Source organism: Marmota flaviventris, chromosome 10 (assembly GCF_047511675.1).
Source record: "Marmota flaviventris isolate mMarFla1 chromosome 10, mMarFla1.hap1, whole genome shotgun sequence".
Taxonomy (NCBI): Eukaryota; Metazoa; Chordata; class Mammalia; order Rodentia; family Sciuridae; genus Marmota; species Marmota flaviventris.
Genome location: NC_092507.1, coordinates 34,022,859 through 34,050,266, shown reverse-complemented (window position 1 = coordinate 34,050,266; position 27,408 = coordinate 34,022,859). Strand labels below are relative to the sequence as shown.

The 27,408-nt window shown below is 46.3% G+C and overlaps 1 protein-coding gene across 11 annotated transcripts in view; it reads left to right on the top strand.

The window, feature by feature from the left end:
* Positions 1 to 27,408, top strand: part of Eri3 (ERI1 exoribonuclease family member 3) — a 133,587-nt gene that overhangs the window by 38,700 nt on the left and 67,479 nt on the right. For all 11 annotated transcript variants that reach the window (XR_011708828.1, XM_034636828.2, XM_027937171.2 and 8 more), the window contains 2 exons: positions 1,797 to 1,856; positions 6,089 to 6,180. Coding sequence is in view for 10 of the 11 variants with exons in the window: in XM_034636828.2 (XP_034492719.1) it covers positions 1,797 to 1,856; positions 6,089 to 6,180 (152 nt within the window). In the remaining variant the exon portion in view is untranslated. The remainder of the gene's footprint in view (positions 1 to 1,796; positions 1,857 to 6,088; positions 6,181 to 27,408) is intronic.

The window sequence follows — 27,408 nt, the reverse complement described above, 5'->3', positions numbered from 1 at the left end:
CCCAGCCAAGGCCATGGAAGAATTTGGCAGGAGAGAAGTTGGGTCAGAACTGGCAGCGATGGTGCCTGGGTATCATTTACTAATCTGGAGAGTGGACCTGGAGTTAAGATCAGGCCTACTCCTGATTCTCTTTTGCCCCTACACGCCTGAGACAAAATAGGACCTGCCTGCTTACTGTGTAGCTCTGGAAGGTGGACAGGCTTAGGGTACCACTGGGTGGAAGAGGGGGCACCAATGAAGAATGCAGATTCCTCTAAGGAAGGGTTATGTTTTCTTCACTGCTAGATCCGTGATTCCTAGGATAGGGCCTAGCACATAGTAGATGCTTGGGGAATAGTTATTGGCAAAATAAAAGGAAAAGTCGTTTGTACTCCCAAGATTAAAGTGGCTGACCCAGGACCACCTCCCCTGCCCCCCACAGTTCTCTGAAGACCCGTCTTTTCTTTTCCTTGACTCAGGCCCTCCCTCTGCTGGGCAGTTCTTTGCTCTCCCAAGCAAGGAAAGGGTGTGGAGGTGCCAGCCGGGTGGGCATGCTGTGGGTTAAAGCCTTGTGAAACAACAGCGTAGTTAATCTTTCTAATTTATTTTCCTTTTAGACCATGGGAAGTCTGTAGGCAGCAGCTGTTACCCAATTAAAATACAGATTAATATAAAAACAGTTTCTGGAATATAAAATAGAGTGGCTGTGTCCTTACACTTCCTTAAAATACCACCTAATAATGACTTGATGAACTACAGAATCCCACCTAGAGGAACTCAGCATTCTTAAAATGAAAATTTCTTCCCTAAAAGGTGTGTATTACCATTCCATGTAAGTCACTATGAGAAAATAACCTTCCCTCTTAGAGCTGGTGGTTTCTATGAGTTGGGTATTTTGAATTCATTAAATGAAATTAAAGTTTAATTGGAGTTTTAAACCCCTTCCCCCACTGGAAAAAAAAAAAAAGTTGTTTCCAAGCAAGCTTGAGATACTACTCTTTCTGGAAGTAGCCAGGGGCACGTTGGGCCCATGATTTTTGGCTGATTTCTAACCGATGTCCAGGAGAGGGGTCCTCATGCCTCAGATTCTTGTAGGCAGTCTCTCCCTAGTCTGTGCTTGAGGGATATTTTTACTTAAAAACAAAACAAAACAAAGTAGAAGAAGAAGCTTGTTTGACCTAGGAGGAGCAGGGGCCTGTGAGCCAGATATTTTCTAGGCCAGATTCTGTACATCAGGCTTTTGGTCTTAGTTTCCTCATTGGTTATAGGCGCCTCTTTTCTCTTTGGCTCATCAGTATTGAGGACCCAGGTGTGCAGGGTGAAGGGTAGATGCCTGTGGGGCTTCACTGGTGTGATGGAGAGTGTGGCAGGGGTGAGTTCTGGACATGGAGGCTCAGAGGAGGGGGACTTGAAACCAATTGTGCCTGTCCTGTGCTAGTACCCCCCAAGTTTTACAGGAACTTCTGTGAAGCTTGGAGTTGAATTTACTTCAGGCTGTATTTTGGGGGAAGTTATTGAGCCTTTTGAATACAATAGAAATTTAAAATCTTTTTTTTTTTTTTTTCCCAAAATGAAAGCTGAAATGGGTACGAGATACACCCTGTGTTTAGAATATGTTTGTGTGCCCCCATCTTGTGGGGAAAGCTTACACAGTGTCCTGGACTTTTTATTTTTAAGGCTCCTAGTGGATTCTGAGCTGGAGACAGTGTTGGGTCGGAGACCTTTACAATAGAAGGAGAAAGAAAGGGAAGGAGCTGGTCCAGCTTTGAGTCTGTGTCCTGGTTTTCCACCCAAAGGCTGTTTCTCTTTCTTTTCAGCTCACCGGGATTATTCAAGCCATGGTGGATGGTCAGCCAAGCCTGGAGCAAGTGCTGGAGGTAGGTTGAATGACCTTTAATTCCTGACCTCTGACCCCTTCCTGCTTCCTTACTCTCCCTCCCCTCCTGAGAATGTAGCCGTGTAATTTGACTATGATTATGGCTTGATTAGAATAACATTTGCTGTCACATCAGTGACATGCTGTTGAGAGTATTGAACCATTGATCTGTCATCTCCAGCTGTTCCCGTCAGGGTTACTGACAAGATGTCCGAGTGCTGCCAGGAGTCAGGAGAAGGGCCCCCACCCTGCCTGTCCTCTGGCCCTGCCCTGGTGGCTCTGGGGCATCCTGCACTGCACCCAGGCAGGCGTGTAGGGGAGCTGAGCTGTGTCACTGGGGAACTAGCCCCGGGGACTAGAGGTGTTTTTGTTTAGCTTTAGCTTTGGCTTCTTGTGGCATGTGAGCACTTCATTAACTCACCCAGAACTCCCCATCGATGGCTTTTGTTTGCTGTCAGCTCCTCCAGGAGCTGCGGCTGGGCCCGCCTACCCCACTGCAGCTTGCTGCTGGATGCCTTGTGCCTGTCAGGGGTGCAGAGGCTGCGCTGGGTAATGATTCCTAATCAGAATAATTACAACAATTGCCTATGTGAGGAAATCAAATTAAAGACTTTAGAACCCTTGGCAGAGACCACACTTCTAGGATATTTTCCTCAGGGAGCTAGAAAAGGTTAAGACGCTGTTTTTTGTACCCTAGCCCAAGGGAATAAGGAAAGATGGTGCTTGGTCTTAGGTTACCTATCCCCTCCTCCTGTCTCGGGGTTTTCTGATGGGGGGAAGTTTCTAGGGGGAGGGGAGAGAAAAGGCCTGTGGGTCTCATTAGGTGCTTTTATTCATTTTTAAGACCAATAAACCCAAAGCTCGGACATAATCAATGCTCGGGAAGAAGCCACATATTTGGAGGCATAGCAAACTAGCAGGGCATATTTGCCTGGGAGGTGGACAACCTTGAGGAAGTAGGGTAGTGGCAGGGCAAGGGCACCAGATTCCTCCCATTAGCAGAGAATCCTGTCCCATGGGAAGAGAGAATTTCCTTGGGCTCCTCAGGATGCAACAGGGTCAAGAGGAAGGTATAGTCTCCCCTCAGTGGTGGCTTGTACTCTTGTCCTCTGATTGGGTCAGGGTTTGGGCACCTGCAGTAGACTGGGAGAAGGTACTCTGGGAAGCCTTCTGACCCCGTTGACTTATTTTATTTTATTTTGAGGGGAGATCCACTGCTGTAACTGAGGGAGCTCCTCAGCATGGGCCACTCCCTATAAGACCAAGGAGAAAGAGGCCGATCCTTCCCTGTGTCCTAGCCAGCAGCATCTCCAGGCAGGGCCTGGCCCCTGTGGGAGGCCAGGCCAGACAGCTTTTCCTGGGAATGTCTGTGGCTGGGATTCTGTCAGGAGAATGCTTGCTGTGAGCCAGCACCAAACCAGGGCTGTTGAGATGCAGGGCGTTTTGTCCATGCCCCCAGTTGATGGGGAGATGTAGTCTTCAGGAGGGAACCCTCTGCTAACCCCAAGCCAGACCCAGAGCAGGGTGCTTAGAGGATTTCTCAGTCTTGCCCAGAAAGCTATTTTCTGACACTTCAGCATACTTTGTGGGTGAGAAGGGAAGATTCCTGGCATCAGCTTGAATAGAAAGTTTCTGGCAGGACAAAGAAACTAGACGGGTCCCATTAACCCTGAGTTGGTTATAGAGCTAAAGCTAATTTCTTGTCCCAACCAATGTCCTGAGCAGGCAGCCAGCAAGAGGCTTGCCTGGCTCGTTTATTCTAAGTGGAGCTCAGGCTAGGCCCTACCAGGCTGTCAGTAACTGAGAAGCCAGAGCCAGCTGATTGGAGTTGTCTTGGTGGTTCCTCTAATCCTTTTTTCATTCAGGCATAGCAGGCAAGAAGGACAGGCCTGATTCCAAATGTAGTATTACTTCTTTGGACTTATGCTGCACTTAGTGAGCACCTTTTGTATAAGTGAGTATTAAGGGCTTCTGTCTCATGGTGGTCTTGCTAGGCATGGCCTCCCGACAGTCCTGTTCTATCCTGTTCTCTGTTCCTGCTGTGTAGGAGTTGGGGCATTGGGAGCCCTTGTAGCACATGGGATACCTACCTTGGGAATGTAGTCCAGAAGGTTCACCTTACCTGTTTTCCTGTGGAAAGTCTGCCTTATTTTCTTTAGGTAGCCCCAGGGAAAGGATGTACTGGTGTGTCCACAGGTGCATGTGCATGTATGCAGGGGGTTGGGCTGATGACTGGAGAGACGATTATTCAGAAGGCCCAGACACACTGCTGAGGAGTATTCTCTGGCATACAGACTATGAAGAGGGTTTAGAGATGACATGGTCTATATAGTCTGACATTAGGGAGCAGCTCTGACATTCTGGGTGTTGTCCTGCTACAGCCATGAAACTAAATAGGATCTTTGGCCTTGCTCAAGGACTTCTTTGGCATGGGCCACGCCTCCAGTATCTCGGGTGTTTGTGGAGTCAGCATACACCTCCTAGAAGTAATCTTACTTAAAGGTACCCATGGGTTTTCCATTACCTGGTTGTCACCCAAGGCTCTTTTGCAGTCTGGCCTAACTAGTCCCCCAGCCTCATTCTTATCCCTCCTGTGGATTTCATGCACAACTAAACTTGTACCTGCTTGTGTTTTAGTCGGTTCAGGAAATATCTTTTGAATAGACACTGTGCTGGATTAGGGTCAGTGAATAGTTAAGTCAGTGAGTGCCTCTGCATTTATGGTGCTTAGTCTGGTAGGGAAGACAGACATGAAACAAATAATGCCTCTCAAATACAAAATTATTATGCCTATATCTTTGCTTCTGCAGTAGTAGCCATTTCCTCCTCCTGGTCCTCTAGCACTTTGGTCACTTCTCCATTGCTGTATCTGTTGTATTGTTTCATGATGATCTGCCATTCTCCCCTTCTCAGCCTACTGTCCTATTTTGTACTAGGCCCTTAACACATTATCCAACTTAATTCTCAGAACAACTCTGTAAGGTTAGTCATTCTACCCTGTTTTATAGATGAAGGAAACTGAGGTTCAGAGGGGTTAAATGACTTTTAAATGACTGCCCATCAATGACACAGCCAGGATATGGAAGAGCCAACGGTTGGAACCCAGATGTGTCTGACTTTTAATCCTGCATTTTTAACAACTATATGATACAGTCTTAAAAAATAATCCTCCTGTGTGCATAGAAGCAGTGGTGTGATCTGCTGCACTCCCTCCTCATGCCTAGGATCTTCTAAAAAATAGGCAGTGCTTCATGAATTCTTCATGATAATTCTCTCGTTATATACTGATTTTAGTATTTGTACTTCCAGTGTGAGTGCAAACAGTAAAATCATTCAGAGGGAAAGAAAGATGTAAAGTATGTTTAGGAACAGTTTCTTCCCTTGTGTAGGATTTGAGCTAGCCTTCAAAATATTCTGCTAAATTTGAATCCTCGACTGGGAAAAGGAGAAAGACAAAGTTGATTTATGAGCTTTTAGCAATAGGAATAGGCAGTGCTACCCAGATGCCAGGATGGGGCTTCAGTCCAGCAAAAGAGCCTCCTCTGAAGATGAAATTTTCTTCACATTCATTTGAAAAATTACCAAATTCATAAATTTGGGTTTTTTTGTTTTGTTTTGGTTTTTAGTGTGTGTGTGTGTGTGTGTGTGTGTGTGTGTGTGTGTGTGTGTGAGAGAGAGAGAGAGAGAGAGAGAGAGAGAAAGTGTGTGAGTTGCTGGGGATTGAACCCATAGCCTTGTGCAAGCACTCTACCAACAGAGCTAAATCCCCAGCCCCCAAATTTATGAATTTGGTCAGTAAACATTTGGTGGAAGAGTAAAATGAATAAGTGAATGAACAAAGCTGTGGATTGGAGTACCTGCTTGGGGCCTCCTTCTGGACTATTCTCATGCCCCAGGATAGTCTATGCTGGGCTATGCCTTTGACGGAGGACCAATGAGAGGAACAACTAAGTTAGAGCAGGCTGTTGGACTGACCTGCTGGATTAGGGGCCAACTGCCAGGCAGTGGGAATTGGAGGGTCTAGCCCTCCCACACACTTAGGCTTGTAGGTCTTCCTGAAGGGATCATCCTCCAGGTGCCTCCATAGTTCTGAGCTAAGGCGAATAAGATTACGATTTTCTCCTGCTCTGATTACAAGCAGCTTATCTGTGTTTCATTGTTGTGACTCTTCATAGACTTGGGGGGTGGGGAGGGAATAAAGGAAAATCTCATCTGTTTTTGTGTACTTTTCAGAGGGTCCATGAGTGGATGGCGAAGGAAGGCCTTTTAGATCCAAACGTCAAGTCAATTTTTGTCACCTGTGGAGACTGGGACTTAAAAGTCATGTGAGTACGAGAAGGGCTCCTTTGCTGCCAGGGCTTGGACTCTGTGGGACCAGGCTTACCTTTCAGAGGCACATGTGTTTAAGCCTGCAGGCAGCCTGGGCAGGGATGCCTGGGTCTTTGGGGCTACCAGGGATGAAGGAGGTCTGGGAGTTCTGCCTTCCACCTTTGTGGAGCAGGGTGAGATTGAGTTGAGGGCCCTGCCTAGACTGCTGTTGTTGGGACCTTCCTGCCTTTGCCAAGATTCATTCCTCATGACATCCCTACTAATTGCTGGGCTGCATATGATCTCTCGAAGGAAGGTGTTAAAAGAGGGTGTTGCCTGGCTGCCGCAGTCCGGCTGCAGCAAAATAACCGGGGGGTGACGAACAACTTGTGTAGATTGATACAGCAGGAGTGGACGCCGTTTATTGCAGGACAGGAGCAGTATTTATACATTCCACACAGCTTATCTAATTAGCATAAACTAGATACATCAGTCAACCAATAAGGAATCTCCACACTTAATGGCTCGCTGGTGTTACTTCACAAACCACTCCCTCTGGCATTTTGCCAGGCACCATCCAGACTTGTTTACAGACTCTAACATTTCTCTGGCAAAATGCCAGGAGCCATCCTGACTTGTTTACAGACTCTAACACCTGGCATGGTAGTAAGCATCTGTAATCCTAGCTACCGAGGCAGGAGGATTATAAGTTCAAGACCAGCCTCAACAACTTAGTGAGACCCTGTGTCAAAGTAAAATCAAAAGGACTAGGGATGTAGCTCAGTGGTAGTGTGCTTGCCTAGCATATGCAGGCCCTGCGTTCAATCCCTAATACTACAAACATGCAAAAAGAGGGTCTTGAAAAAAATATTTAACCAAATACATATATTTACTATTCTGAGAGTTCTAGAAGTAATAATGCATTTACCAATTCTATAAAGTAGGTACTATTCTTATTTCTGTTTTATAACTGAGAACATTAAGCACAGAGAGGTTACTTAGCCAAGGATACACAGAGCCAGGATTCAAACCCAGTCAACTTAGCTCCAGTGTCCTTGTCCTTAACTATTACACTATGCCACCCTTTTATCTTCCATGTAAGATCCTGGTGATCTAATTGAGAGCCTCGTGGTCAGATAAGAGAGAGCTGCTTCTAGGAAGCTGCCCATGTCACCAGCCTCCTCTTTTCTCCTTTGTCGCCACTGCTTTTTCTCCTTTGTCTCCTGATCATGCCCCAGTTACAGATGACAACTGGTTTCTTTGCTGGGTTGACACTTCTGCATCTTGTCTGTCCTCATGGATACCTGGCTTCAGACAGCCCCCAGGGAACTAACGGAGGGGTGGAGGTGGTGGGGGCACTGTTTGCTGAGGATTGATAGAATCGATATCTCTATGTTCTTTGTCACTGAAGACAGCAGCAAGCATTCTGTGTGTGTGTGTGTGTGTGTGTATGTGTGTGTGAGTGAGAGAGAGAGAGCACTCTTGAGCATAAGGTAGGTATTGGTGGGGGGTGGGCAGTAGTGGATCTGGTGTGACATTTTCTACTAAAACAGGCACCATTTCTCACCAAGGTCCTTTTGGACACTGGAAATTGAGGTCGAGTTATGCACCTTGGTGGGTGTCATGCCTGTATTGAACCCCAACTCTACAGTGGGGTCAGGAGGAAGAACAAACCCTAGAACACATCAGCACACACACATTTCACCTGCCAAACCCTTTAGGGTATGTGTACACAGTGAGTGCACATCTGTATATGTGTTCCAGGGGTCTCCACTCTTCTACATGGCACTCATCAGAAGAATTACACAGGCTGGGATTGAAGCAGATATGAATCAGAGAAGTCATGGAGAAGAGGTGGAAGGGAAGACTTGTTCTTATTGGTGATGTGCTGGGTAGCTCTGAGCCCTTGAAGCTGGGACAGGAGTTATGTAGGGCTCTGCAGCCCAGGAGATGTTATACAGAGCAGGGCAGGGCAGGATCAGGCTTATGTGGGACAGGAGGAAAGCACTTTGGCCCAGTCCAGAGATCCAGTTCCTCCAGGTGGCTTTACTAGAACTCCCACCCTACCACTGTTTTTCTCTTTGGCATTCATCTTCAAAGGCCCACGTTTCAGAATCTTCTGCTGTAATAGCGAATGGTGTATATATGAAAACACTTGTGCATAAGGCTGGAGACCATCTGGCTGGGCTTCCTAAGCTTGGACTTGGTCTCCCCATGAGATAGACAGTTTCAGAGGGGTTGTCATTTTGGGTCTAGAATGTTCTGGCCTGGAGCTCTAGTGTAGCCTTCTGGTTCTGCATGTACTGCAACACAGTGTGTTTAGGACAGATGTTGGTGACTCAGGACACTGCCCTGTATCTTCACAAAAAATGAGGCAATTGGAAACATGGATTGTGTTGTGGAATCCAAGCATATATGAAGGGAAACCAGATTATTAAGAACACATAACCTTGCCTCATTTGGTCTTCCTAACCACTGCCTTTGGTCATGTCTCCCTTTTATTCATGAAGCAAACAAAACAAAACCCTCCTAAGGCTATGAGAGTTAAAGATTTGTAGCTAAACAGAATTGAATTCTAAGATGGCACAGTTTCTAAAAGAGATGGGTAGGGTGGACTTTGATGCTGATTTGGGTTTATTTGGAGAAGGCCTGTGAGGCCCTTGGGAAGCGGATGCAGGAGGAAGCAGGTGGCAGTGGTGGGAGGAAGGCTATGTGACTGCCTTTTAGAAGCAGGACTCCGCACAACTGCTGGGAAGGTTCTTAATTAAATGTGTAACAAAATAAAAACAGCCAGAGAGGAAACTTAAGTAGTGCAGCGTGACAGTGCACAGCTTATCGGTGTTCCTGGAACCTCTCGTCAGTCGCTCTCGGCAGAGCCATCACCTTTTTGTTCGCCTGGTAAAGGCTGCTGATGAGCCTGACAAGGGTGGTGTTAAATTGACACTCACAAGTTGTTAGTCTGTGGCTTACTTCTTATTTTGACATCCATTTCCAGATTTAACTAAGTCTAAGGAATTCAGCAAATATTTTCATTTCACATTCTAGTATTCTGGAAGCATGCCTCCTTCTCATCGCTGCCCTTACCCCCATCCCCCCAAAGCAGCTTCACATCACTTTTGTTGGAAAGAGGCTGATTAGTGCAGCACTGAGAAATGGGAACTGAAGTGGCAGCAGAAAATCCCACTGGAGAAAAGAAATCTGCTCCCATCCTGACAAAATCATTTTGTGTCCATCTTTTGTCAGAGCCTGATGAGTTGATACTCCAGGTTTATAGGGCTTTGATGCGATAGCCACAGATCCTGCTAGGCAGGTTTAAATTTAGCGAGTGCAGATTTAATTTTCCTTTAACTTTTTAAAGAAATGATACTTGATATGGATTTGGCGCTTGATCACCTTCTGTACCTGTCCCACTTTTCCTTTGCCTTCTCTGGTTTCTTAAAGCTCCCATGAAGTTTAGGGTTGTTTCTCTGCTTACCAAGGTAGAGGATCACCTGCTGAAAAGCACCGCATGACTGAGAAGCTTGTTCAGAGGCTTTCTGGATGGGTTGTTGGTCTGAAGAAGAGGGCAAGACCAGAAGAGGTGAGGCTGGCTAGAAGGAGGCCCTCACCCTGGATGCAGCCTCTGGAGAGGTTCAGGATAATCTGATGCCATACTCTGATGGGGGAGGGGCGGAGCCTGCTCAGAGTTCAGAGGCCCCTTTTCTAGGCTCAGCTAAGCTTTAGAACAGGAAGTTCCCCCTTAACATGTAGGTGCTGGGCTGGTCTGGCCTTCAGTTTTTTGCCTGCCTTCGTGGTCTGGTGTGCATACTACACCCCTCTACCTGTGCTCTGCTGAGGTAGGCCTGGAGCACTTCAGATTTTAGAAAGTCTAGAGATGGAAAGATACTTGCCCAGAGTCTACTGCTTGCTCCTGGTGTGGGGAGCATGTGCTTGGCAGGTATGACCGAGGGTTCCCAAGCTGTGGTCAAGTGGCCCAGATCATTGAGGAGCCAGACACAGGGATAGAACCACACACCTGGAGACCTCTGTGGAGTGGTGACTGTCCTGGGAATGGCAGAAGATGGCTGAAACAGTGGCCCAGGAGCATGCTGACTGTGGGGTCAGTTTGGGTCCTCTTGACATCATTTAACAAAGTTAAATTTATCTTCTTGAATATATTTTTTAAAATCTTTTCTTTGTATCTTCTGATTCTCTGGCTTCTCTTTCTCAGTGGGAGAAGGAGACGAGCTAACTCTTTCCTTACCTTTTTTCTTAGGTGTTGGTGTTCCTTAAATATTGGTGATGCTTTTATCTCTGTCTTAGCTATCTTTTCCTTTTATTCTACACACCTACACTTACCAAAATGGTTTTATCTTTTGCCACAGCTTCAGTTGTCTTCTGTATGCTGAAGTTGTCTAATTTTTTTCCTCAAGTGAGATATGAGAACGACATGGCAGCTGAGATCCTGTTGGAAAAAAGAAATCTGCTGCATCTTCCACTTCAACTCCAAGCCTGCATATCCAGCTGCTTCTCTTACATCTTTACCTCAATGGCCACAAGATCCTTAAAGCTCTCCTGCTACCTTTTTCCCCAGAGAGTGTCCTCCAGCATTCTCTCAAATAATGACTGGTACCATCTACTTGGCTGTCCTGTCAGATACCTGAGAATCATCTTTTCTCTAGTCAGAATCAGTTAATTGCCAAATCCTGTTGATTGTGCCTCCTAGAGGTTATTGAATCCATTCTCTTCTTTCCATCCCCACTGCCACCACCCTAGTTAACGTGATTATATTCGTGAATTACTACCAAGCCTTCTAACTAATCTCTTTGACTCCAGTCTTGCTGCTTCTATTCCCTTCTCCCAGTTGCTGCAGATTGTATCATACCTCTGCTTAACCCTTGTCCAGGCTCAGGCTCACCTTTGCCCTCAAGCTCAAGTTCGTACTGTTGAGACCATCAAGGCTCCTGCTCGTTTCTCTAGCCTCATCCTTCAGTACTTTCTATGCATCCCCCCATCCCATTAAGACGCTGTAGCTGACCACTTCTTAATAGCTTTCATCAGGTGCCTTCCTTTGTGTTCTTAGAGCCCATGTATTTATTCATGCATAAAATTTATTGTAGCTGCCTCCACTTGTCTATCTCTCTCACTAGACTGTGAGCACTGTTATAATGCTAGGACAAGGCTTGACTAGTTGTTCAATAAATATTTGTTAAATGATTTATCTTTTTTGGTGGTGCTGGGGAGTGTACACAGAGCCTTGCATATGCTAAACAACATTCTACTACTGAGCTACACTCTGAGCCCCAGTATTTTTGAATGAAGATCAATTAAGTAATAAAGTGGTCCTATGGAATCGTGTTCAGAAATAATGACTGAGAATTGATAGTGGGTAGATTCAGGGAGCATTTGTTGCTAGTGTATAGGAAAAATGGAAAAGGAGGAGACAACTTGGGCCTTGCTGGCCTAGCCTGTATGTGAGTTAGAGAACTAAGCTGTTAATGTCAGGAAGCCCCTGGATTTTTCACTGCCAGTGCTGTTGAACCCTTCATGGTGGGTGCTCGGTGAGGTAATCCGTAAGCTTAGGCAAGAGAAGAGGAACTGATCCTGGGCACAGTGTGAAGTGCTTTCTTTGAGAGATTTGTGCCTTTGGGGTTAGAATTCTCTGAAAGATTTAACCTCTAGAGTATAAAGATCGTGTTTATTGAGCACTTATTATACACTTGGAGTCCTATTGTGCTATTTGTACATATTATGTCATTTAGTCCTTACTACAGTTGTATGAAATTAGTTTTTATAACACTTTTTTAACAAAGGTAGAAACAAAGACCCAGAAATGTAAATAATTTGCCAAGGGCACACAATCTGTCTGTGGCATGGCAGGGATTTGAGCCTAAGCATTCTGACTCTAGAACTGTGTTGAACCATGTATGCTGTCTGGGATCTGCTTCTGTCCTTCTTGGCTCATGGCTGTGTGATCTGGCAGGAATGCCCTTCCTCCTCTCCTTTGCACTGAGTGGTAGAACTCTGGGTGCTCTGTGACACCTGAGACTGGATTCCTGGTATGATGTTAGAGGAGATTTTGATATGAGGGCATGATTGGCCAGGAGATATGGTGGGGATTATTTGGGCCTGCCTTAGCTACAAATTAATAAACCTTCAGATCTATTTTAAGGAAACTACAGCTAACATCATTTTGGATACCTCTATCTTATATTTATGTTTGGAAGCACACAGGGAATCTCATGGTGCCACTAATCTTATGAGATCCTTGCCCTTTGCCCATGAGAGTGCCAGTTGGTCCCAGCACTGAGCTGCATCATCTTTGATTAGCAGCCTGCTGGGGGAAGGGGCTGGTGTAAGAACTCCCTGCCAGTCCTGACTTGTCTCATTTCTCGTTACTTTTATCTGTCACTGCAAGCGCTTGGGCTCCCCTCCTGAACTAATTAAGTTTGCATGTGTTTAGACACATTGCCAAATAGGGCTTAGCAAAGCGGAACTGAGCTACATCTCTTTCTGAGTAGAGAAGGAAGGGTATATGAATGCTCCTCCACAAGGGCCAGGGAGAAGCGGGGGTGACATGCAGTGAGTGCACATGTAAATGATAGACACCTGCCTGACCCTCCTAGGGATACAGCAGTCATGCAAAGCAACCTTCTGATTGACTGACAGGGATACCCCCCAGTGCTCTTAGTGAATTGGGCATTCTGAGGGGCTGAAAATGGAAAGAGGACAGGTTCTGAAGTGCATTTTTTTTCCTCCCCTCTACAAGTAAAAGTGAAAGGTTTAGAGGGATCTGTATAAGGAGTGTGTATGGATGTGTCCAGTTTGTTGTGACCTCAACCCACCTAGCTTCTAGACTTACAGCCACCTACATGGTGAGCAAGAGTGCAGGGTGGTCTTCTTTCTAAGTCTGTGAGAAGTACATTGGAAAGTGGGACAAATGAAGGCCCAATTCCCACTGTTCAGTCTCCTGTAATCCTATGAGAAGGGACCAGGGAGAGGTGGAGGGAAGGAGGGCAGTGTTGCCCAGATTCTTCCCCTCCCTGGAGGTGGCATTCAGCCTGATGGATCACCATAGTGAGGTGACTACTGACAGCATGTTTTTGTGGAAGGCCGATGCCTGTCTTTACCCTAGTGCCTGTTGGTCCAAGGTCTGGGATGTCTGTGGCAGAACTTACTCAGATCCTATCGAGTCAGCAGTTATGATGATTGTTGTGGATTACCTTCTCTGAGTAAGAGGGGTGAGGGTATTGCTTGCTGCAGAAGGCAGAAGAGCCAGCTGGAGATCATGGTCAAGTCCTGAGTCCTTTAGAAATGAGGCCACTGGGTCAGCTTCCTGGCCACGAAAAGACTCCATGGGCAAGATCTCTCAGAGTCATCCCAGGCTTCCAATGCAAATGAAGTGTGTGGGGGCAGGGGGAGGGCATTCTGGAAGTTGTATAGGAATTCTGGGCATTAGCATTGAAGTTTAAGCTCAGAGAGAACGGGAACCAGACCTTCTGCCCTCCCTTCAGTTTCCCTAGAGCCCTCTAGTCAGCAGAGGTGCATTGGGTTAGGCCCAAGAAGGCGGCTGGAGTTGATGGGGTCATGTTTCAGCTGCAGCTAATCCAAGTCCCTTGATATAAATCTCTCCCCGCTGCCTCTTCCTCCCTCCCATCCCCAACCCACAGACAAGGAAATGAATCCTGGCCCTCACCCTGAATACATCATGGCAGGCTTGCCTCTAATGAGAGAGGGCCATTCATTGTGGGGTGAAGCTCCCTGCAGAGCCTGGGATGCCATTAATTAAAGAAGAGCCACCTGAAGCCAGTCGTGCGGTGCAGCCTGCCACGCTCAGATGGAGTGGTGGTGGGGTAGCCTCGTTAGCCTGACAGCTCCTTGGGCTGAGAGTTCCTGGGCTTGGGGGAGCCAGGGGTGCCCCCACCTCTGCCTAAGAGCTCAGATGCCCCTGGGGCCAGCCTACTGACAAACATCCAAAAGCCCCTCCTGTATGTCCTGGGGCCTAGAACTGGCAGTAAAGGGGCTCCTGATTGTGGGCTTGGTGGGGGTCATCCATTTCCCATAAGTGAGCCTTAGAGCAGGAGAGAAGGTTTCTGTGGAACCAGAGCAGGCTCCTAGTTCTCAGCTGATACCCCTTCCTAGTCCTGGCACTGTAAGTCCACAGGCATCTTAACTATGAACTTCCCTCAGAGCATTTGTTTGGGGTACTTGGTCTGTCCTGAGAGGACTTGGTGCTTGGAGGGGGCCTGGGGGAGAAGATTGTCTGGTCAAACAAGCACCCTTTCCCCAGCAGAAAGAGTCTCTGGTATTTCACTTTCTGGCTTAAGGGTAGGACTCCAGTGGCAGCCTCATCTCACCCTGCACCCCCTTGGAACATGTAGAGGGTTTAAATCGTTGAAGTTGCCCAGTTAAAACTGTTTAAAGATAAAGATATTTGCTCAATGACTGGTCAGGCTGAGGTGTTTAGGGCAGTGACAGCCTCACCCTTTGACTTGCTACAGAGCCAGTGACCGAGTGGTTCTTTACTATTTAATTCATCCAAAAGTAAGTGCTGCTGCCTAGGTTCTTGCTCTAGGATTTGATCTATGGAGCTCCCCTTGACCATCTGTGAGGGTCTTATCACTTCTTCCCTGCTGGCAGGAAGGGCTGGATGCACTGAGAACTTTGCCTTAGCCCAGAGTTGGATAAGCTCAGGCAATAAGTTGGATAAGTTGGATAAGCTCAGCCAATCTCTGCCTGGCTTGTCAGGAAGACAAATTGGATCCTATGTCTGTGGCTCTTCAGGGCAGTCTCTAGAAATCTGGCTATATGCTCTGTGGCAGAATCTGATAGACAGGCTGCATCAGAGGGCCTTTGAACAACTGGGAGCATGGCTGGACTGTATGATCCATCTCTGTCTCCCTAGAGCTTACTTGGTGAGCAGTAGCATGCATGCCAAGCCACCACCACTTAGGCCCAAGACTCGGACTGGACTTCTTGTTCTTTGTTTGTTTGTTTTTATTGTTTGTTTGTTTTTGAGATAGGGTCTCACTATGTTGCTCAGGTAGGTCTTGAACTTGTAGGCCCAAGTGAATTCCCCTGCCTCTGGAGTAGCTGACTGGGACTACAGGCATGTGCCACCATGCTCAGCTGTTTCCTCAGTATTTTGAACATTTTTTATCTTTCCACATCTCAGCTGTTTGCTTGAGTCCATCTGTTCTCTGTCAAATAAAGAGGGAAAGCTGGATGGTCATGTCTCCTAAACTCTAAGGAAAGAAACCTCTGTGCTCCTAGGAAACATTTTTCTATGTGAGATACTTTTTAGATCAGTTTTTTAAAACTCTTTTTATAACTCTTTTTTTTTTTTAACTTTTTTTTTTTTTAATTCTTGAGCATCAACTTCTGTTTTTGTTTTATTTTGTTCTTCTAAACACGGTTTGAAATGTGTGTAGTATGGTACATTTTTTATATAAAGTGAATGGTGTGATAAATTTGCATACAGGTATACACCTGAATCACTACCACCCAGATCAAGATCAAGAACCTTTACCAAGGGGGGAATGAAGGGAAGAGAGGAGGGATGGGAATAAGAAAGACAACAGAATTATTCAGATATAACTTTCCTATGTTCATATATGAATACACGATCAGTGTAACTCCATATCATGTACAACCACATGGGAATGGGAAAGTATAGTCCATGTGTATAATATGACAAAATACATTCTACTGTCGTGTGTATCTAAAAAGAAGAAATAAAAAATTATTAAAAAGAACCTTTATCATCATCTCAGGAGGTTTTCTTGTGCCCCTTCCCAGTTGGATTGCCTTCCCTTGCCAGGTAGCCATTAGGTCTGATTTCTTTTATTTCTGGTTAGTTTTGCCTGTTCTTAACTTTAATAGGAATGGAATCATACAAGGTGTTCTCTCTTTTTTGTTTGTCTTCTTTACACAAAATAAGGTATGAGAGGTCAATCCATGTGGTTGTACGTATCTGTAGGTTAGCCCTTTTATTGCTATATAGTATAATAGCATAGTTGAATAATACAGTAATCCATTGCATTATTATAGTGTACTTTATTTACCTTTTGAAACACCTGCCTTCTTTAGTTTTTTTTCAGTGCATGATTATAGAATGAGCATGTGAATGTTCAGTTTGACATGGGAATCTCCCTAGGCCTATCAGTTTTTCCCAGCACCACTCATTCTTTAGTAAATTCCAATTCCAATCCTCAGTCTTATGGTCTTCACTATCTATTTTGGAACCTATCCTGGCCTTCCTCTTCTCTGAGGTCCTGTGATGGGGAAAGGCTGGTCCTAGACCTGTGGGAGTGAGTGGCCTTTGAGCCATACTGGCTCATTTATTTTTCTCAGCAGTGTGTTGATTACATACTACCACACTGTGGTAGGTATTGAGGATACAGCAGTGAACAGAGAGGGAAAACCTCTCCAACATCCTGCCTTCATGGAGCTTGCATTCCACTGCATGCAACTGGCACTATTCTCTGCCGTGGGGACCCTAGTACCAGAAAAATGGTGATATTGTCTAGGCTCTTCTGTCAGTGGTGGTGGGTCGGAGCTGGGTGGCAGTGATCCTTCCTAGGTGGCAAGGGTCTTCTGTAGGTTTGTGGGCTTTCATCTTTCTTTTCTTTCCTGTGGTGATGTAGCTGTTGCTCCTGCAGTAGCTGCTACTTCTGTTTGGCAGTGAAAGGGTTTCTTAGTATTGGTGCTTCCCTTCCACTATCCTGGAGTCTTGATTCCCTCTGTGAGAGGAGGGAATTAATCTTCAACTTTCCATGCCTGTAAGGTGAGTGACCTCTGTTTTGTCAGTGCTTGCCAATCTGTCCTCTAATTCCCAGCCAGGGTAATGAAGACATTACTTTGTACTAAAGCAAACCACCAGTTCTCCTGTGCAGATCCTGGGCGGATCCAGGCCCTGGGAAAGACAGGTCAGCTGTGAGGGTTGTTCCTTACAGATGCTTGGGCACACGGAGGCTAGAATGGTGTTGACACCTGAGCCACTTGCTCCTGAAACAGTGATTGGTGTATTCAAAGGGAAGATGCTTACCCATCATAATCTCCCTAATGCCTCATGCCAAAAGGACAGCTGCTTCAGTTTGGTCTGAATTAGGTTTCTTTCGCCAGGTTCCTAAGAGCACATGAGAGACCACAAACATCCCAGTGAGGAAGAAGAGTCAGAGAGCAGGGGTCCTGGGAGTTAAAGGCCAATGAGTACATGGCTTCAACTGGCATGGTAGCCCTTGCATGAGTGATATTTGGACTCAGGGGCTTAGCTTCCTAGGGCTTTGGGAAGAATGGCTGTGAGTGGATAGGATAAATTCTTAGTGTCCCTGGCTAAAGGGTGACATGACTCAGACTTGATAGTTCTGTAAAACTGTTTCTTCCAAAGCCTGTGAGGATGTTGGTTTGGGGAAGAAAGCCAGCCAGCCAGAGAATCCCGGGAGCCTGACAGGCCTTTTTCTCTGCAATTCTTTCTTGCAGGCAGCCTGAGGCAGCCTGTCTCTTTGTTAACAGAGTGACAGCAATGTGACACCATGGAAATAATTACTAACAAATCACGGTGCTGACTGCAAACAGCTCTCTGTCTTCAGAGGCATGTCAGGGTGCATTAGAGCAGGACTGGAAGAGTGGCACATGCGGGGGGCTGAAGCAAAGCCTGCACTCACACATGCTCCTCTCTTCCCCTGCCTGACCCCTTTCTGTAATGTCTGACTTTGTTGCTTTTGGCCTTCTCCCATTAGGTCACCTAAGGGTCAACTGGAGTCATCAAGTGGTATGTGGCTGGTGTGACTTCCTCTGGGCAGGTAGCCAGGGCTCTCATTTTGCTAAGGAGGACCTGGGTAGTGATGAGATCCAGGAGTTTTTCCACTGGGGGGCCCCCCAAAGATTGGAAGGATGCTCTTATTTCTCTGATTTCCTCTCTGACAGTTGAGACCAGCTTTACCTGCCAGTAGTTTGGGGTTTGAGGATGACAGCTTCTGCTTTTAGCTGGACCCAGAGTGTGAGGGAGGCCTTGTGTCTATAGTGGCTCATGTCTTGGGGTCTCCCTCCCCCTACCAGCCCTGGTTTCGTCGTCAGTTGCCATAGTCAATTTTTGGTAAGCCGACTTTGTCCATTCCCTCTTGGTTAGCAGAGTGATTGCTCTGTCTGTCAGGGCTGTAAATAATGTTTCTGGTATGTGTGGCTGGAGGCCGCTGCGTGGGGTAGGGAAAGGAGGAGCTGTGCTGAGATGGCTCCCTCGTCCACCCCCTCCCCTCTCATACAATATTTATCCAGGGATGGGAGTCAGATGCAGCGACCTCAGGGGTCACCCAGTTAAATAGCTTCTGAACCTCCCTGCATTCTAATTGCTGCAGTTGTCCTTTGCTCTGGAGACTTCTCCTCCCCATTGTCTGCTGAGGCACACACTAATGGCTGTCCTCCCTGGCCCTGCTGGGAGGCATTGGCGGGGGGAGTGGGGAGGAGAGGACTCATTGCTACCTTCCTTTCCCCAGGGATAAAGGAATCTAGGGCCTATTAACAAGTGGCTTTAGCTAGAAGGAGAGCAATCTCTTACCCCCAAACCTCCTACCACAAAACTGGAGAAGGAAGCCCAGGCAGTGGGTCTGGTTGTTGGGACCAAGGGGCTTCCCCTATTCCAGTCCTATAACCAGAATTGTGGAAATTGTGACTCCTCTATAGGCTGCCCTAGCCAGAGGATAGACCCTTGAGTATTCAGCTGATGAACATCGTCCTGTGCTCCCATGGTCCCACATTTAGGGTCTGGAAACTTCTAAGTGATATTTCCTGTTGGAAAATGCTGCATTTTGCCAAAGATTAGTCGAATGCAAGGTTTTTTTGGTTCCTTGGAAGTTGATTTAAATGATTGATTATTGTAGCAGGTGTGCCCCGTTTGTTGATTTAAGAGTGGCATGTTGTTGTCAGACATCTTCACTAGGACCTTCTTGTAAATGTCAGTTACTTTCCACTGCAGCTCTTTTCTCCTAAGGAATACTGTTGGAAACTGCCATTGAAGGTGCAGACGGTGTGTACTCTGGAAGGACTGGTATTCAGCACTGGCCTAAAGTTAGCCTCTTTGAGAGCTGCTTTGAGTCCAGTAAGTTTTGTGCTGAGGACTGTAGGGACCCAAGTGATAGGACAGAAAGACCAGCACATGCATAACTAAAGGATAAGGTAGACTGTGAAAACACTATAAAGAAGACAGAAGAATGCTGTTAGAACCACAGGAGCACCATAGACAGACTGGGTAGTAGCTTTTAGCCAGTGAACTTTTTTTTTTTTTAAACAAAATATTGAAGATTGCCCAATATGAGCCGTTCCAGTTGGAGCCAAGTTAAAGCCCTGCCTCTTCTTTCCCAGTCTATGAAGCATCCTGATATCCCTCCTGAGAAACCTAGAGCTCCATGGAGCACAGTTTTAAAACTATTGGACTGATCCAATAATGTTAGTGCCAAGAGAGTGACTCTGTCCAGGCTGAGTACTTACATATCTTGATGGAGTCAGGGGTCCTGGAATCAGGGCAGAAGAGACCAGCCAGATGGTTAAGGGCAACAGCTGTGTCCTTGAGCATCTATATTGGAGCAGAGGTCAGACTGCATCCCAGAGTGTGAGCACTAGGAGGGTGCCTCTCTATGGCGCCTCCAGAGGGCATTGTAGGCCACACAAAGGCAGCCTAGCATAGGACCAAGATGGCCACAGGCCAGATGGAGACTGAAGTAGGGAAAGCAAGATATCTTAGAGACAACTCAGATTACTAAGGAGTTCTTGGTTTCCCTGGCCAAAAAGAGAGTAGCCAAAGTGTCCTTGAAACTTCCCATCACCCTCTCTGCATCCTTCCCCTATTCCCACTCTGCTGGGGCTTTTGCCATTCTGTCTAGGAAAGAGCTCTGGCCTGATAGCAGTTCTAGCACTTTTCTCTCTCTCTCTCTCTCTCTCTCTCTCTCTCTCTCTCTCTTTCTTTCTTTTTAAAATATTTTTTTAGATATTGAAGAACATTTATTTTATTCATTTATTTATATGTGGTACTGAAACTCGAACCCAGTGCCTCACACATGCTAGGTAAGCACTTTACCACTGAGCCACAACTCTAGCCCAGCTTTAGCACTTTTCACATAACAAGTGGACACTGTGCCCTTCCCTGGAACAATTGCCATGGGAAAGATATGGAGAGATGCTTGTCTTATTGTTTCCCTAGAGAGGGGCTGCAAGATATAAATTACAGGGTTTCATGGGTATTTGTGGCACTGAGGAGATACAAGGGGGGAACACTACAGGGTGTTTGTGGCACTTGTTTGCTTCATATGGTCTCTGTGGAGGAGAATGGGAGTACAGATGGCTGGCAGGTAGACTAAAAGCCCTGAAGTATTACACACGCTCATGCGCGCACACACACACACACACACAGAGAGTACCTTTTAGAGACTTTGAGCAACTGTTTGGCACTAGGAATTTGAGGTTGGTTTTCCATGGGAGGACCAGCAATCTGGCCTAAGGGGAATCCCTCTGCACCCGCCTACGTTCTGGTTTCTTTTGGGAACTCTCCAGAGCAGCATGTCTGGGAACATTTCCAGCTGTGCCACCAGACCCAGACGCAGGTGACAGCCTTTTGTCTGTACCTTAGGGAAACCAAGAGGAAATTAAATGTCATTTGCCCCCTGCACAGCAGGTCGCTGCCAGATCAGACACTGCTGATCAGAGTTGTACAGAGGATACCCAAGGGAGGGTTTATGCTACATCCGTGTCCTATGAGCTGTGGAGACTCCCAGGTGATGGCCTGGCTCACTCCCAGGGCTTTGCCCGACTGAGTTCACCCTGGCCTGGAGCCCAGCCCAGTGCTACATGGCAGCTGTGGCCCATGCCAGGCGAGAGAGGCATGTGTACCAGTGTAAGGGAGTGGAGAGGCAGGGTAGGGCATGGCACTAGAGGACACACAGGAGACCGTGAGATAACTAGCCCTTCTTCAGAGAAGCTGCATGGTATCATGGAAAGAGCAGGACCTTTCAAAGTAAAAGAAATCTGAGTTCAAGTCCTGGCTCCACTACTGACTAACTGTAGGATCTTGGAAAAGTCACGTTACCACTCTTAACCTCCATCAGTAAACTTACAAGCATCTTCGTCTCCTGACATCTGTGGGGAAATAACTTCCTTTTGGGATTAGTGCTAGAGTCTTCCTTGTCCCACCTCCCCTAGGTCCAGAGGATGGCCTACAACCCTTTGCCATGGGGCCTCCTGTGGAGTAACTAAAGTTTCTGTCAAGTGGGAATGAGTGGTAAGTCTGGCTAGAAAGCCACAGCTGGTCACCTCTCACTTCCTAGGACTTCTTATTCTTATCCTCTTAATCATCCCACGGCCTTCATGAGATAAGTGCAGGTGGTGGTAGTTAGACAGAATGGAAAACTTGCCAGAGATCACCCATTCTAACTTGGGACTCAGCCAGCTCCCTCCAGCCTCCCCTTCCTATGTGGGAGGACAAGGGGGCTTGCCCCAACCTCCCTTTCTCTTGAAGTCCTGGGTGGGCCATAGTTCTCAGTTCCACAATGACATATATTAAAAGGAAAAAGATGTTTTAATACTTTGAGAGTTTTCCCTAGAAACCCCCCACCCCCACCTCACTCCCCATCTGAAGCATGGCTGCTGGTGGTGAAATTCATTAGTGTTCCCTGACAGGCAGTGGCGACAGAGGCGCTCGCTGTCTGCTTCCTGCTCCCTCGCTCTCGTGCTTCTGCTTCACGCACACTGATATTTAAAGCTGATGGGCTGCTTATAGACTTCTTGTACCATGACAAGTTTGGGGAGGGGAGTGGGGGAGGAAGAGACAGACAAGGAGCCAGCTGTCATGCTGGTATTTCAAACAGTACTCTCTCCTGACCCTTTGCAGGCTCCAGCAAGTGTATCATCTTTCTGAAGCCTGTGGTTGGAATTGTAACCTGCAGCTGTCCCAGAGGATGAGGGCAAGTGTGGGGGCAAAGTAGGCTGAGAAGTCGACAGTGCATTCTCTCAGGGCTGTGGTCAGGCAGAGAAGAGTGGAGAGAGTGTGCATACATGCACATGCACTTGTTTGAGCAGAAGGGATAGAAGCTGAGTCTCTGTAAGTGCTCTAGGATATTGCCCTCCCATCACTAGAAATGAGATGGCCCTTTCACAGTAGTATCTCCTAGAGTAATCATTATGTTTATGCTGTGATTATCTTCTGAATGGGCCTTGAAGCCTCTGAACACAGGAATCAGGTTTGATTAGCCTCTACTTTGAGGTTCTGGGTCTTGAAGGTAATCATAAAAATGTGTGTGGTCAATTGAGGTAGAACGTTATCCCATTTTGTCTGTAGAATGGGGTCCTGACTTTTGTTCCTTGGTATTTATGTGCTGATTCTTTGAATTTGGATAATGATTCCCAAGGTACCCCCATGTTCATAACTCTTTCCCTCAACCCAAGCTTCTAGGAATTCATTTTTGTAGTTATTGAGTGATTCTGGAACTTTCCCTTTGCCTTTTATTTCTAGTAAGGCTTCTCCAATACCCTTTTTCTGACTAAAGCACTGTCTTCTCAAAGCAAGTATCCTGGAAGCATTTCCAAAGACTGTTGCAGTTTTGGTCTCAGATGATCTCCTTCTAAGCAGAATCCATCCCATTAACACCGCCCCCGCCCCCCCCCCACACACTTATAAAGCATGTTTCCCTTGGCTGGCCTCTTTAACTCTGACAGAGCAGGGCATAGATATTACTTATTCAAGGACACATGATCATTGATCAAGTTGTCTCTTGGTTCATGGAGCCATGGTCCTGGATGGGAGTTGAGTTGCATTCCCCACTGTTCCTACTATGGGTAAGGTCACTGGGGAACAGGTCTGGTTCCTCTCCTCCCTGCTCTTTTAGCCATCAGTGCTACTATTCAAGCATAGCAGGGTGTGTATATGTCTGTCAGGAGGAGTTAGTCATAAAATATCCTGGACACCTTCTGTTGGAGGGTGAAATGAGAATGACTCTTTGGACTATCGATTCTAAGTACATTTTTCCTCCCAGTAATGGGAACTGAAGCCAGGGCCTTGGGCTTGCTGGGCTGGGCAAGTGCTCTACCACTGAGCTATACCCCAAGCCCTTCTTATTATTTATTTTGAGACTCAGTCTCACTAAGTTGCCCAGGCTGGTCTCGAACTTGGAATCCTCCTGCCTCAGCCTCCTGAGTTGCTGGAATTATAGGCATGAGCCACCATGCCTAGCAACTCAAGGGTATTCTTGACTACTTTTGATGCAATCAGCACCTATAACCCATCTGCTACTCCCACCCTTCCCTCCATCCAGTGCTACCTCACACCCTGTCCTATAGCAAGGGGTTTCTGACTTGGGGTTAGTGTCTTTGGGAAATGCCTTTTTCTCTCTCCCTGATTCTACATTGGCTAAAATGACTGAGTGCCCAGGCAGGCCCATGCTATATCTTCTGACATGGTGCATCTCACAGGTGAAGTGGATACTAACCAGCTTTGATAAGTAGGAGGCTTGAGCATAAATTTTTTATATATCAGCAGCAGCCAAGTGAATGAATTCAATTATGAATCTTCTTCCTCTCTACCCTCCTCCCTACAATGTGGTGGTTCAGAGCCAAGACTAAGGAACCTGTTGAAATGAGAAACCCCTATTTCCTAGCTTGACCCCCTCACTAATTCGGGTTAAATTGCTGCGCTATTGCAGTGGTGACACATTGTGTCTGCCTCTGTTTGTATAAGAGGATGCAGTGGGGGAGGAAGGACCAATTTGTGCAGAGATAAAAGGTGTCACGGGCAGATAACTAACGTCCCAGCCTCGTGCCTGCTCTCATTGTTGCTCAATTTGCTCTGTGTGTAAGCCTAGCCTTCCCTCTTTCTTCCTTCCCTCCCCTTGGTCATATTTTACTTGGATGCCACAGTGTAATGATGCCCTGCGTTGTGGGGGAGGAGATAGGTACCTCTGGCTGACAGCCCTTCCTGATAACCAAATTCCAACCCATCCATCACCAGCTACTCTCCTCAACTTGAGGAAAAGTGATCGTGAAAGGCGGGCCGTTCATCACCCAGGTCTGTTTATCTCCTTTGGGTGGGGAACGGAAACAGGAGGGACAAAGAGCTGTGTTTCAAGCTAAGTGCTGCTCAAACTCGGGTAGCTTGCACATGCCAGACACAGACTCACGCCACTCAGACTATGGAACTCTGGCTTGATGGACTCCCATACTGGGGTCCAGGAGGAATGAGACCTTTTTTTTTTTTTTGTTGTTGTTGTTGTTCTAATTAATTTTGTTTCTATATTTTCAAATACACATGCAAATTATTTTATGAAAATTGAGTTTTATTAATAGGGGAAATTAAATTGTGCTAACCTGTTTAAAAAGAGTGACATTCTTTCTGGTTTAAGAACTTACAGATGATTTCAGTAAACATTTCTAAACAATAAAGTTTTGCTACTTTGTCCAACAGAGAATAAAATATTGAAACCCATGCAGTAGTTTTACTCCGACATTTAGCACCATGAAAGTATAAACACAGATGAAACAATTGGCTTTATGAAAGCATACAAGGTGACAAAACACTTATCAGAAGGAAATAGTCATCACTTTTTAAAATTATTTCTAAGTGAAGTATACATACATATGTATGTTTAGGGCAGGTTTCTAAATGAGTTCAATGACACTAACTAATGTGATGGTGAATGAGACCTTTTTTGAGGCTTAGCCATAGCACTTAGAGGGGAGCATAGAAAATTGTGGCAATTCTGAAATGCAGGACAGCTGGCAACATTCTTTGGAAGTGTTTATATTGCAATAAATAAATATGAATCTTCTTTCTCTCTACCCTCCTCCCTACAATGTGGTGGTTCAATGCCTCAGGCACCTCATTGGTATCCTCCTTGCAAGATCTTTCCTCTGGCTTCTCTCAGTCCTCTCGTTCTTAAGGAGTGGCCTTTTGTGCCTCCATGGTCCACTCCTTACTTTGAGGAAGACAGAGCCTTTTTCTCACTCTTGGCTCTTCAACACCCCTTATCTGTATATCATTGGCACACAATAATTTGCTCCTGCAGGTGAGCAGTGGGTGTATATTCTAAAGCTGTTGAGCACAGGTATTGACAGGCCACATCATTCCAAGGTCCAGGTTCCACAGCCTTTCCTGAGAGGCCAAAGGGCAAAGGTGGCTTCAGAGTCTGCTTGGCCCCTCCTCTTTAAGAGTTAGAGTCTTGCCCTTCAATGGATGAATGGATAAAAAAATGTGGCATTTATACACAATGGAGTATTACTCTGCATTAAAAAATGACAAAATCATAGAATTTACAGGGAAATGGATGGCATTAGAGCAGATTATGCTAAGTGAAGCTAGCCAATCCCTAAAAAACAAATGTCAAATGTCTTCTTTGATATAAGGAGAACAGAGTAGGGTCGAAGAGCATGAGAAGAAGATTAACATTAAACAGGGATGAGAGGTGGGAGGGAAAGGGAGAGAGAAGGGAAAATGCATGGAAATGGAAGGAGACCCTCAGAGTTATACAAAAGTACATACAAGAGGAAGTGAGGGGAAGGGGAAAAATAATACAAGGGGGACAAACGAATGTCAGTAAAGGGGGCAGAGAGAGAAGAGGGGAGGGGAGGGGAGGGGAGGGGAGGGGAGGGGGGATAGTAGAGGATAGGAAAGACAGCAGAATACAACAGACACTAGTATGGCAATATGTAAATCAATGGATGTGTAACTGATGTGATTCTGCAATCTGTATATGGGGTAAAAATGGGAGCTCATAACCCACTTGAATCAAATTGTGAAATATGATATATCAAGAACTATGTAATGTTTTGAACAGCCAACAATAAAAAATTAAAAAAAAAAAAAAAAAAAAAAAGAGTTAGAGTCTGCTAAAAGTGAGACTAATATGCATCTCCCTGAGTCAGGGTTGACTCTTAAGACTTGAAGAGATAAAAGCATATAAGGAGTAATGTCCATGACCTTTTCCAGCATGAGTTCCTGCTCTCTTCTGGACTTAGCTGTTGGGATCTGTCTGCCACTGTCTGTCAGACCTGCATAGATGGCTGCTGGTCTCCTCTACTCAAGCTGAGCAGCTCTCCCTCTCGCTCTGTTCACCTAATCTTCAAAGCTGAGCTCCTGCTCTCACAATGGCTCCACCTTGGCCATACCCGTTAAGGGGGTGGGGGTGTGCCTTAATGAGCTACTCCCCTGCCTTGGCTGGCGCCAAGCTAGCCACACCTGTTTGCCATCAGGACTGTCTGGGCCCAGCCAGAGCAGCTTGGTTGCAGGTGGTAGGGCTGAGTGAGGGGTGGGGTGGGGAAGGCTGGGTTCCTTTTGCTTTGTGCCATATGTTTGTGAAGAGGGAACTTTCTCCCACCCTGTTCCCTTTATATTGTTCTCTTCTAAGCAGGGGAGGGCTTTCTGCTTTTACGTTATACAAAAGTAATAATAAGGGAACTTGGTGAATACCCCATCTTTTAAAACTTTCTCTTGAAGCAGAAGTGAAGAGCCAGTCAGGTGTCTAATGGTAGGGTTTGATATTCTGTTCTGATGACACTGAGGGGCTAGCACGATAAAAACAGGGCCATATGGTAAATGCCAAGGACAGAGCCCCTTTCTGGCCCTAGGCCCCACAGTATTTGAAAAACAATCAGGTTCCTTGGTTTAGAGCCCACAGGCAGGACTGGGGAGCCTTTCCTTAAAGGGGACCCCTTGCATTCATGAATCTGAAGGAAGTTTTGATTTTGTGGAAAAAAATCCTGTTCCTTTTTATGGCCTGGACATAATTGGGTCTTTTCTATTGGCCATCAGTGATGTCATTCCGACCCTCGTAAAGAAGGGGAAATCACACCTGTGGACTTGGTGCATAAAATTTCATTGGGCAACAGTAATAAGCATGACCAGATGATGTTTGGGCAGTTGGGGAGCTTTGTGCCCAGTGAATCCAGCTGCATGGAGACCTGGGCACCATAAACTTGCCTGCATGTTCATGCCCGCAGGCTAGTCCAGGGCCCACTGCCAGTGGCTCTTTCCTTGGGATCACTATCTGGTAGAAACTTATAACATTTAGACCCTTTGTGCTGGAGGGATGACTTTTGCCCTTTTCCTTTCCAAATTGGTGGATCCATGTATCCATTTGGTACCCATGACTCTGACCTTAGGCTGCTAAGAACTTCAGTAAAGGCATGACCTTCATCAGTGACCACCTTACCTGCTTCTCTTGAGCCCCAGATTTCACACCCCCAGGGACTATCAGGAATTTTGAATGAATCTGTAAAATGGGTACCTGTGC